General features: G+C 44.1%; 1 protein-coding gene across 4 annotated transcripts in view; it reads right to left on the bottom strand.

Annotated features, from left to right (window-relative positions):
* Positions 1–12,713, bottom strand: part of FAM13C (family with sequence similarity 13 member C) — a 250,535-nt gene that overhangs the window by 112,101 nt on the left and 125,721 nt on the right. For 3 of the 4 annotated variants that reach the window (XM_040362039.1, XM_040362041.1, XM_040362042.1), the window contains exon 5: positions 10,398–10,599. In XM_040362039.1, the coding sequence (XP_040217973.1) occupies positions 10,398–10,599 (202 nt within the window). The remainder of the gene's footprint in view (positions 1–10,397; positions 10,600–12,713) is intronic. The other variant, XM_040362040.1, reaches the window with a different exon arrangement.

Below are 12,713 nucleotides of genomic sequence, written 5' to 3'. Positions count from 1 at the left end.
TACTTTTCTTCTATTGTGCTATTCAAAAAACATCCATTTAGGGCAAAAAAAAAAAATTGCAGTGTTTCCACCATATCTGTACATGTGAGATACACCAGCCCTCAAAATTTAACTTGCCTGCTCGCATTTTGCGAGTACATTTTGAGGGCTGGGGAGGAGCAGGGGGGCGAGCAAGGAGAGGAGCCGCGGCGGCGTTCAACCCGCGGGGAACATTACAGCTTTCAATTCAATAGCTGTGTTCCCCGCAGCGCGCGTCTTATACATCCCCTCCCCCTTGTCCGGGCACTTTGATAGACAGATCACTCATCCCAGGATTGGAAGGGTGATCTGTCCATCAAAGTTTCCCGGACAAGAGGGGAGGGGCTGTATATGACGCACAAAGCGGGGAACACAGCTTTTGAATTGAAAGCTGTAATGTTCCCCGCGGTTTGAACCATTCGTTGGCGGCTCCTCCTCTCCTACCCAGCACAGGTAGGATGCGGGAGGGGGGACGACTCTGGCTGCAATATCTGTGGGGGGGGGGGGGGGGGGAGGACTCTGGCTGCAATATCTGTGGGGGGGGGGGGAGGACTCTGGCTGCAATATCTGTGGGGGGGGGGGAGGACTCTGGCTGCAATATCTGTGGGGGGGGGGGGAGGACTCTGGCTGCAATATCTGTGGGGGGGGGACTCTGGCTACAATTGTGGGGGGGGGGGACTCTGGCTACAATTGTGGGGGGGGGGGGACTCTGGCTACAATTGTGGGGGGGGGGGGACTCTGGCTACAATTGTGGGGGGGGGGGACTCTGGCTACAATTGTGGGGGGGGGGACTCTGGCTACAATTGTGGGGGGGGGGGGCGCTGGCTACAATTGTGGGGGGGGGGGACTCTGGCTACAATTGTGGGGGGGGGGGACTCTGGCTACAATTGTGGGGGGGGGGGACTCTGGCTACAATTGTGGGGGGGGGGACTCTGGCTACAATTGTGGGGGGGGGGGACTCTGGCTACAATTGTGGGGGGGGGACTCTGGCTACAATTGTGGGGGGGGGACTCTGGCTACAATTGTGGGGGGGGGACTCTGGCTACAATTGTGGGGGGGGGACTCTGGCTACAATTGTGGGGGGGGGACTCTGGCTACAATTGTGGGGGGGACTCTGGCTACAATTGTGGGGGGGACTCTGGCTACAATTGTGGGGGGGACTCTGGCTACAATTGTGGGGGGGACTCTGGCTACAATTGTGGGGGGGACTCTGGCTGGAAAATGGGGACATTTTGCTGCATTGGTAGACATGGGTAGGCAGCATTTTTGGGCACAGATAAAGTTGTTGTTAATATTTATTTTTATAACTTAATTCTACATAAAACATTTAAGTGTAATTTCATGAGATTTATGAGGGCGTGTCTAGGGCGGGATTAGGGGCTGGACATGGTAGGGGTTGGGCAACTGGTGGCGAGTATGCCTTGAGGCCTGGCTAGTAGCTCAGGACTTGAAATTTTGAGCCCTGAGATACACCCTTTATATACTTTTCTTCTATTGTGCTATTCAAAAAACATCCATTTAGGGGAAAAAAATATATTTTGCAGGGTTTCCTCCATATCTGTAGGTGTGAGATACACACTTTAGATACTGTAGATGTGTTGACTACCTCGTCCTCCTCCACCGCCGCTTCCACCTACACCACCACATCCACCGCCACCTCAACCTCCTACTCCATATGGACCTCATCCTCCTAGGTCAAGATTATAATTTTTATTTTTTTAATGTTATTTTAAGTTATTTCCCTATCCACATTTATTTGCAGAGTACTTTGCCATGCTTCTACCAACATTGTGCTGCCATTTGCAGCCCTCTAGCCCTTTCCATTACCTTTTTAGAGACATTTTAGTACTCAAACGTTCGGGTCCCCGTTGACTTCAATGGGGTTCGGGTTCGGGGTCAAGTTCGGGTCCCGAACCCAGACTTTTTTCCGAAGTTCGGCCGAACCCGTCGAACCCGAACATCCAGGTGTCCGCTCAACTCTAATCTGGAGTCATGCAATGCGTATTTGATACAATTGTGCAACAAACTTGTGAAGCCTGGCAAGTCTAGCAACAACTTAGCAAGTCATTTTCAAACTTGCAGCACAATTGCTTGCTATCTGGGGAGTGCCAGGGGGTGACGCCACAGATCCAGGAATTAACATCCATTGTTAAGTGTTCCCTTATACAGGTTGATTCACAGCTGGTGGATCATATGACTGGACCAGATTAAAAATGGGTATTTATACAGATGTTCTTTATACGGGCTATGAAGCATAAGTGGGAGGGGGAGGAAGGCAGTGTTTTAAAGAATAATTTGCCTTTACTACCATATCAAAAAAAAAAAATATTCTTCTTTTAAAAGCAAAACTCCAGCGACCTAAAAAAAATGGCTCCCCCAGCACAACAAGGGGTACACGCTAATTTTTAGGGTACCAGTAAAAAGCACTTTTTACATGATCGTTTCCAGGTGACTGGTGGATCGCGGTCTGAATTTGCTAAAGTGCCATTCCAGAGCATCAAACAGAGTGCAAGGCAGAGGAATTACTTGTAAAGTTGAAGCTGTAGAAGGGAACAAGAGACACACAAGCCAATGCCTCCTCTGTAGTGCCAGCTCCTGTCCCATGCAGAGTCATACCAGTGTGGCGCCAGCAGCAGGAAAGAGGAGATCTCCAGTTCAGTGTTAAGCAATTGACTGGGTATTATATTATGAGGCTGCTTTCATACTCATGTGCTGCAGTTTACCCACACCGCTGGTGCAGCTTTCTTGCGGGTTTTCTGCACTTAGCCTTATGCCCCGTACACACAAATCGGTTTTTCTGTAGGAATAAACTCCAACGGGTTTTTCCCGACGGAATTCTGCTGAAGCCGTCTTGCATACACATGGACACACTAAATTCTGATCGTCCAAAACGCGGTGACGTACAACACTATGACGAGCCTAGAAAAATGAAGTTCAGTGCTTCCGAGCATGCGTCGACTTGTTTCCGAGCATGAGTGTTTTTTTCTCCATCGGAGTTCCATACAGACAAACAGAAATTCCGATAGAAACATGTTCTCTTTCCAATTCCGTCGGAATTTCCGACTGAAAAAGTCTGATGGGGCATACACACGGTCGGAATATCCGATGAAAAAATTACGTCAGACTTCTTTCATCGGAAATTCCGACCGTGTGTACAAGGCTTTAGACTACTATTATATGCTGTGAGTTTGGTACACTTTCTGAAAGCAGAAGTTTTGGTGTGCTTTCAAAAAGTGCACCACACATGCAGGATATAATAGGGCCAACACCAAACAATATGTCTGGCGAAAGTCTAATACATCTCGCCATCCAAATAACACTATTCCTACAGTAAAGCGAGGAGGTGGTAATATCCTATTTTTGGGGTGTTTCTCTCCAGAATAAAAAATGGATGGGGCAAAATATCGTTATGTTTTTGAGGAAAATCTGCTGCCCTCTGCCAGAAAGTTGGGAAAACAAAAATGACCACACAGTGGTTGAAGGAGACAAAGATGAATGTCCTTGCATGGCCTAGTCAGAGCCCAGACTTTAACCTCATTGAAAATCAGTGGAATGACTTGAAGACTGCAGTCCAGTAGAGACTGCAGTTAGTAAAGACCTATCTCAACAGACTAAAGGCTCTAATAAATGCAAAAGGTGGTTCAACAAAATATTGACACAAGGGGGTGATCCTTTTTCCAACTCAGTGATTAATTAAAAAAAAACATTTTTTGACATGTTGCCATTATATCTTTCACTTGGATGTTATGCATACAGCTGGGTAAAACAAAAGAATTGTCTGTCTTCATTTCAGGCTACAAAATGTGATTATTTTAAAGGGGGTAATTATTTTCTATACCCACTGTACATTAACAGTATTGTGCAAAAGTTTTAGGCAGGTGTGAAGAAATGTTATCACTTTAAAATAAGGTAATCACTTTAAAATAAGAAAAAAGAAAAATAAAACATCACAAAAATCCTACATATAAACAGATCTGTGGTAGATAATAGGGGAAAAATCAACTCTTATTTCAGCTGGATCCCGTTTTAGGCAGGAGAAATTGTTTTACAATATGTGTGCGCTCTTGCCATAGAGAAATAATCTAAAAACATATACGGTGTGGACATAAAAAGTATACACACCCCTGTTAAAATGTCAGGTTTCTGTGATGTAAAAAAAAAAAATGACAAAAATAAATAATATCGGAACTTTTTTCTACCTTTAAACATGACCTATAAATTGTACAACTCAATTTAAAAACAATCCAAAATCTTTTAGGGGGGGGGGGGGGGGGAGTAAAAATAAATAAATAAATAAATATGGTTGCACAAGACCCCTTTCACACTGGGGCGTTTTTCAGGCACTTTAGCGTTAAAAAAAACACATGTAAAGCACCTAAAGAAGCTGCATCTGCAATCCCAATGTGAAAGGCAGAGTGCTTTCACACTAAAGCAAAGCACCTCAGTGTGAAAGCAGTCTAAGTCGCATCCTACAGAAAAAGCTATGGTCTGCAGAGAGCTTCCAAAGCATCAGACGGATCTCATTGTTAAAAGGTACAGTATCGTTCAGGAGAAGGATACAAAATAATTTCCAAGGCATTAGATATACCATGGAACACAGTGAAGACAGTCATCATCAAGTAGAGAAAAGATGGCACAACAGTGACATTACAAGAACTGGATGTCCCTCCAAAATAAGAAGAAAACTGACCAGGGAGGCTGCCAAGAGGCATACAGCAACATTAAAGGAGTTGCAGGAATATCTGGCAAGTACTGGCTGTGTGGCACATGTGACAACAATCTCCCGTATTCTTCATATGTCTGGGCTATGGGTTAGATTGGCAAGACGAAAGCCTTTTCTTAAAGTGGTTGTAAACCCTTTTTTATAACTTTATGCTACAGGTAAGCCTATATTAAGGCTTACCTGTAGCTACCCAGGATATCTCCTAAACCTGCACGGTTTAGGAGATATCCTCTGTCCCCTGCATGTGCCGATGTCATCGACACATGCGCACTGGGGCAAACTGAAGCAATGGCACCTATGTGCTGTTGCTTCAATCTGCGTGCCATTACCATTGGCTCCCGCACGCATGTGGGAGTGACGTCATCGCGGCTCAGAGTATCAGGGTATGGCAGAGTATCGGGGTATGGCAGAGTATGGGGTATGGCAGAGTATGCAGAGTATGCAGGGTATGCAGAGTATGGGGTATGGCAGAGTATGGGGTATGGCAGAGTATGGGGTATGGCAGAGTATGGGGTATGGCAGAGTACGCAGAGTATGGGGTATGGCAGAGTATGCAGAGTATGGGGTATGGCAGAGTATGGGGTATGGCAGAGTATGGGGTATGGCAGAGTATGGGGTATGGCAGAGTATGGGGTATGGCAGAGTATGCAGAGTATGGGGTATGGCAGAGTATGGGGTATGGCAGAGTATGGCAGAGTATGGGGTATGGCAGAGTATGCAGAGTATGGGGTATGGCAGAGTATGGGGTATGGCAGAGTATGGGGTATGGCAGAGTATGGCAGAGTATGGGGTATGGCAGAGTATGCAGAGTATGGCAGAGTATGGGGTATGGCAGAGTATGCAGAGTATGGCAGAGTATGGGGTATGGCAGAGTATGGGGTATGGCAGAGTATGCAGAGTATGGGGTATGGCAGAGTATGCAGAGTATGGGGTATGGCAGAGTATGCAGAGTATGGCAGAGTATGCAGAGTATGGCAGAGTATGGGGTATGGCAGAGTATGGGGTATGGCAGAGTATGCAGAGTATGGGGTATGGCAGAGTATGGGGTATGGCAGAGTATGCAGAGTATGGGGTATTGCAGAGTATTGCGCAGGGATAGCTGAGCTGGGATGGATGGATGGCTGGATCTGTGACTGCAGTTGTCACAGATCCAGCCACAGAACTGCTGACACCCGCTCCCCCTCCCCCCCCTCCTCTCGCACTGTACCGAACGGTACAGAGAGGAGAGGGAGGAACCGGCGTCATCAAATGACGCCGGTTTGTTTACAAGTGATCGCTCCGTCATTTGACGGAGCGATCACGTGGTAAACGGCCACGTTCAGCGGCAATTTACCGTGATCCGTGATCCGTGAGCACGGACACTTCTGCGAGCACGCCCCAGGGGACGCGCAAACGCGGAAGTGCACGAGGACGTCCCAGGGACGTCCTGTCACAGTAACTCGACCGCGCTGTAGCAGTATTTTTGCTATAGCGCGGTAGGTAAGTGGTTAAATTTCATTGGGGATATCTGAATGATGCCTGCAGCTACAGGCATCATTCAGATATCCTATTTTTCTACGATTCTGTGCACCATAAGAATGATATTAGGCAGTTCCACCGCTTGATCATTCTTACGGGCGATGGGAAGGGACATCCCCCACCCCTTCCGCCACCATCCAGTGCTTCTCCAGGCTCTCCTGTGCCATCGGGACCCGGAGAAAGAATTGGCCACCGCCGGATGACGACCACAGAGATTTCCGGTGAATGGATGGTCACTAGTCACCTCTATGACCGTCGGATGCCCGGGCGTGACGTTATGTCGGTCCGTGGTTGTAAAAAAAGCCGCGATCATGGCTTGTGAGCATGAGATTGTGATTTTTTTTTTCGATCTCATGCTTTTCAGTCTGGAGGAGAGATGCAGGGTCTTATTGACCCCACATCTCTCCATAAAGAGGACATGTCACAAACGATTTCAATATTACAAGGGATGTTTACATTCCTTGTAATAGGAATAAAAGCGATAAAAAAGTGTAAAAAAATAAAGTAAAATAATGTAAAAATGCCCCTCTCCCCGGTAGCTTACGTGCAGAAGCGAACGCACATGCAAGTAAACGCCGTGCAAACCACACATGTGGTAACCTGTAAAAAAAATCAAAAGTTGCAACGACTGCTATTTTATTCCCTAGGGTGTCTGCTAAAAAAAAAACATATATGATGTTTGGGGGTTCTGAATAATTTTCTAGCAAAAAAAAGTAGGATTTTTACATGTAGGAGAGGAGTGCCAGAATAGGCCCGTTATGGAAGTGGTTAAAGGTGGAAAAAGTTCTGAAATGATTGATCTTTGTCTAATTTTTTTTACATCACAGAAACTTGACATTTTAACAGGGGTGTGTACATTTTTTATATACACTGTACCTAATGTGATGGGTCCAAGACAGAGTCATGAAATGGGCTTACCTGCAGTCTAGACTATGGAGTCTAGGCAGAGAAGCCAATGGTGGGTCTGTGTAACAGCATGCATAAGTTAAGCACGGATCACTCCCTTTACCTGCCTGGAATATAAACGGAGGTCTTCCATGGGATGAGTAGGTGGTAGTGTTAAGCTCACCACACACATTACAATCCGATTTGTATGATCTCCTTTAGATATTCAGCCATCTAGTGCATTGTGACCTTTAGGCTAGGTTCACACCTATGTGAATTGAGTGCAGTTTAAACCGCATCTAATTCGCAGGACATTTCAAAATACATTGTTTTCAATGAGGCTGGTTCACATATGTGCGATGCATTCGCACTGCGTATTGCCTCCAAACCGCATGCGGTTTTTATGTATTGCGGTGCGGCTCAGGTGCGAATTCAGTCCCATTATCTTCTATGGGTACGCATCTAATTCGCACATGTGTTCAGTTCTCTGCAGGAGTTTCTCTCATTCAGCTCAATACAATTCTCCCCCACTCTCCTCTCACCCGGAAGTTCTCCCAGGTCTCCAAATTCGCACCTGATCTGCAGCTAAACCGCAGTTGATCTGCAGAACACCCTCTAGAGAAATCTGCAACGACAACGCAGCTCAAAAAAGCAACGCACTAGTGTGATTCCGGCCTTAGAGAGATACTGCATGCAGATTGTGCTAGAATAAAGTTCTAAGCTGACCCAAAATGTTTCATAATTAGCCAGGAAGCTAAATGTTTTGTTGTGTGCTGGACTGTGCTGACATAGACCTATGTTCGGGAAATTACTTTGCCTTGTGTTTAATACAACAATGACAAATAAACATGGGCAGGAAGCCCTTAAAGTAGAACTGAAGGCTAAACATTGTCATTTTGAATAGAGTAAAGAAGAGATTGGACCCATTTTTTTGCCATCTGTGTCATATTGGGGAGATTTCCCAGCACTTTATGTCCCATATCCAAAACAAAAATTGAGAGGAAATCCTTTGAAAATGAGGAGAATCTCTTGTAGTCACCAGAACTAGTGGAAGATTTCCCCTCTATCCCAGTTCAGGTGGGATTTTCTCTTTCATTTTCAGTGATAATAATCTCTTGAACAAATACAGAGGGTAAATCTCCTTACCAGGAACACAGACAGCAATAAAAATTTAACAAATCCTTCACACTGTATTTACAATGAAAAAAAAGTTTGCTCTCAGTTATACTTTAAATGCACTTTGGCGCCTGGATTTTCTGCAAGTTTTTTACATTTGGAGTTTAGTCAAGTGAACTACAAAATTATTGTAAAAAGAGGAGAGAGATCTTTAACTCGAGAAAGTAACAACCCTTAGTAATGAAATTCGAGCAAGTTTCAGAAAAGTTTTCAAAAGATTAATTTTATCATCAATCCCAAAATACTAGTTCAATAGCAAAAAACAACTGGACAACTGTGAGCTTGGGAACGGATTGGTCAGCACTGAGAGCCCTGAACTTATTATGAACCTGTGAGAGTGGCTGGGGATAGACAGACTGATTGGAGACATCTGACAGCGCTATACAGAGATCCAGGCTGGGTACAGGTCATCTTGTGAATATAGATCCCTGTAGGGATCACAGTTTCTGGTAAGCGGCAGTTTTGGAGGTGGAGGATCCCTTTTCTATCGCACAGCACTGCTCTTGGGTGGTTTGTTGTTTGATGTCACCAAATTACCCGTAGGAGGATTTCACGATACCAACATACTGGCATCCACTATTTTGAGCCATGGAGTTTGCCTAATATCCATTTTATAGTGGGACTACTTGAACTTTTTGTTTAATTCAATTTATGTTAGGATTGGTGCAATTTCTCAATTCATTTTGTTTTTGCACGTATGTTCACTATTTCAAGCAATTTTTTATTGTTGTTTTATATTTGGTTCAGCCTCATGAGCACATTTGGACTATTATCACTTTTTGCGCAGCTTTTATTTATTACAGGTTTATATTGTGTGTGTCTCACATTTATAGTTGCAGCAATTGTTCACGCTAAATCCAATTCCTCAGCTTGGGATTGGTCCAATTTGACAGCACAGTAACATACACCTTTTTCATGTATGTATGTATGTATGTCAGCTTGTACGGTTTCCAAGTATCATACACTCCTGTCACACTTACAAGTCCAACAAGATTTGGTCTAACCATTATTCTACATTTTGTTTTTCTTAGGCCTCGTACACACGAGGGGACATGTCTGATGAAAACGGTCCGCGGACCGTTTTCATCAGACATGTCCGCTCGGAGATTTCGGTCTGATGGTTGTATACACCATCAAACAAAGCATGCTAAGAAACATTTGTCCGCTGGAAACCTGTCCGATCCGCCGGAAAATTGTCCGGTCGGCCGTACACACGACCGAACATGTCTGCTGAAACTGGTCCGCGGACCAGTTTCAGCAGACATGTTCGGTCGTGTGTACGAGGCCTTATATTCTCACATAAAGGAGGCTATATTCACCTCCTATGTCATGACTAGCCTCCGTAAATCTAACTAGGTTCATACAACTATTACTTGTTCCCCCCCATCTGGCACTTGAAGGTACGTGAAAAGGGGAAACTGGATAAAGGAACTTTGGAGTCTAAGTTTAGAGAAAATGATCTTACATCAGCACAAAGGACAGCACTTGCAGTACTAATACAAGTTGAGGGACCTCTCATAGGTACTTGTCAAAAGTACAGACTATGCCTGCCTTTCTGCCCCCTCCTCCCTTTCACAGAAGCTTCGATCAATGAAAAGCGATCTATGGATGGAGGACGGATGGATGAATAACAGGTCTGCCCCATGCATAGATCGCTTCATTCAAGGAAGCTATAGTACAGCTTCTATGATTGAAGATGAAAGGTGGAAAGGGCAGGTGTCAGGTGCCGTGGCTGATATTAACCCCTCAGCACTGGAAGATCATGGCTGTGATGGGGGGGGGGGGGGGGGGTGGAGGACTTTGGTTTCAACACCATAATCAAAGCCAGCAGCACAAGGACACTTTGCATTTACTAAGTACCATCCCTTGCACATTTTTTAAAAAAGATTTGAGTAAACTTAGGTTTTAATGTTTTCATCTGAGAGACTGCATTTGTATCCTGAGACACACAGTAACCCACTAATGGATGACAGGAAGATGTGGGCAGTTTAAATTCTTGCTGTCCCTGATTAATAACAGGGGGCAGGTCACTAATGCACATTGTCATGGACTATCGGTACCTAAAATATCCTTTTACCTGATTGCCTTCGTGGATTTTCCCATTATCTGTCCGGAGACTTGACCTGGGCTGCTTTGATTGCAAGATGCCAATTCCATGTCTGGTTGAGCCATCGAACATCTTCTTGTCCATGTGATGCTGGAGATCTCGGGAAGAAGCAGCATTTTCCTCCAGTTCTGTAGCTCTGCGAGGGTAGTTTTCTTTATTATTGTCATCTCTGCTAAATAAAAAATACAATAAGAATACCGTCATTATCCTTTGCAAGTCCCCAGTAGCTTTTCACATCTTTCAGTGGCAAAGAGCTGGTCAGTGGCAGGTATTCACAATGTTTATTTGCTTACCATAGCATGTGCAAAAATGCAATTTCATGCTTGTTCTATCAAGTCTACAGCCTGCTGTACATTTGCAGGATAGGGAGATTTTAGGGGAAATCTATGACAAGTTTAAATATATAATACTGTGCAAAAGTCGTAGGCAAGAGTGAAAAAAAAAATGCTTTCAGAAATAGAAGTGTTAATAGTTAATATTTTTATTAATAAACAGAATGGAAAGTAAATGAACAGAAGATTAATCCACAGCAAATCAATATTTGGTGTAACCACCCTTTGTCTTCAACATGGCATAAAGTTTCTTCTAGGCACACTTGCACTTAATTTTTTAAGGAACTCAGCAGGTAGGTTGTTCCAAACATCTTGGCGAACCAACCTTCGGTGGATGTAGGCTGCATCAAATCAGGGCTCTGTGGGGGCCAAACTATCACTTCCAGGACTCCTTGTTCTTTACACTGAAGTTAGGTATCAAGAACATTGGCTGCATGTCTGGGGTTGGTGTCCTGGTGCAGAATAAATTTGGGGCCAATAACATGCCTCCCTGATGTTATGGCATCATGGATACCCATCTGCCTGTATTTTTTCAGCATTGACACTAGTAATCCTGATCAAATCTCCAACTCCATTTGCAGAAATGCAGCCCCAAAGAAAGTGAGGCAATTAAAGGCCTCTATAAAAGTAGCCCAGAGGATTACCACCAATTGGCTGCATCACTCCTAAGGCTGTGTGAGTAGGAGAGCACTGCCAGAAAGTCTCCTGATGAGGTGAGGAGACCATTGACCTTTTCCTGTGTTATAGAAAGGAAAAGATTGTTTTGTGCTGTATGACCAGCTCTGTCTACCCAGCAGTAGGCCGTGGTAGACTTCATAGATTCCTGTGTGGAAGGTAGACGCCCAGAGTGGCTAGAGTTTATTTTATGTTTTGATTTTGTTTATGCTGTTTGGATGCTTGCAATTGTTTTCCAGCAAGATGGAAAAATAAACCAGAAACGTTGTTTTCAACCCGTCTTCGACTGCCAGTCTGTATAAATTCAGTGTGTGGTGAACCCAACCAAGGGGTCACACACCCCGCTACCGAGCAAACCCCTCACACTACCTACTGAGTTCCTTCACAAACTATGTACAACTATGTAAGAATTGATGCTGTTTTGAAGGCAAATGGGGGGGGGGGCTCACCCCAAATATAAATTTGATTAGGATTTCTTTTCTGTACATTTACTTTCCATTTTGTTAATTGCTAAAAATAAACTATTAACACTTATTTCTGAAAGCATTTTTCCCACACCTGTCTAAAAGTTGTGCATAGTAATGTATATCTTGTTGCAAGACATGATAGTTAAAACAGACGAACGGGCATAAAAAAAAGCACACTAAAGTACTGGGAGCGGTCTTCCCCTGATTCAATGTCTACACAGAACTTTGCTTCTACTTTACTTTTGGATCTAAGACCTGCCTCTACAAAGTATTGACGCAGGGGGATGCATTCAAATCAGATATTTGTAAAAAATAAATAAAAAACATTTATAATTTTCCTTCCACTTCACAGTTTTGTGCCACTTTGTGTTGGCCTATCACATAAAATCCCAATAAAAAAACCTTTACGTTGGTGGCTGTAACATGACAAAATGTGGAAAATTTCAAGGGGTATGAATACTTTTTCAAGGCACTGTAAAGGGAGTAGGTGCACTTAATCCAATAACACAGGAGAGAGCATCTGAACACGTCCGTACAGTGCTCTAGGCTAGGGTTACACTGGCAATTAAATCTCTATGCTACTGAGAGATTTACCTACTTGTTGGAAGTCCTCCTTTGCAGCTCGCTAAAATCAATAGGATTCTAATGAGACAACTGTCAACATATTTTAATAACTGGGATTATCCTAGCAAGTGAGTTGCTGTTAAAAGAGCCAAAACATCATATTTATAAATAGTCTATCTTGAGTGTAGCAAAATAAAATGGGTGGATTTCATGCATTGTAAGAGGTCTGCACCAAGGTTCATCACTCA

Source organism: Rana temporaria, chromosome 8 (assembly GCF_905171775.1).
Source record: "Rana temporaria chromosome 8, aRanTem1.1, whole genome shotgun sequence".
Classification (NCBI taxonomy): domain Eukaryota; kingdom Metazoa; phylum Chordata; class Amphibia; order Anura; family Ranidae; genus Rana; species Rana temporaria.
The sequence above is the reverse complement of the archived record's forward strand: the minus strand, read 5'-3'. Positions and strand labels throughout refer to the sequence as shown.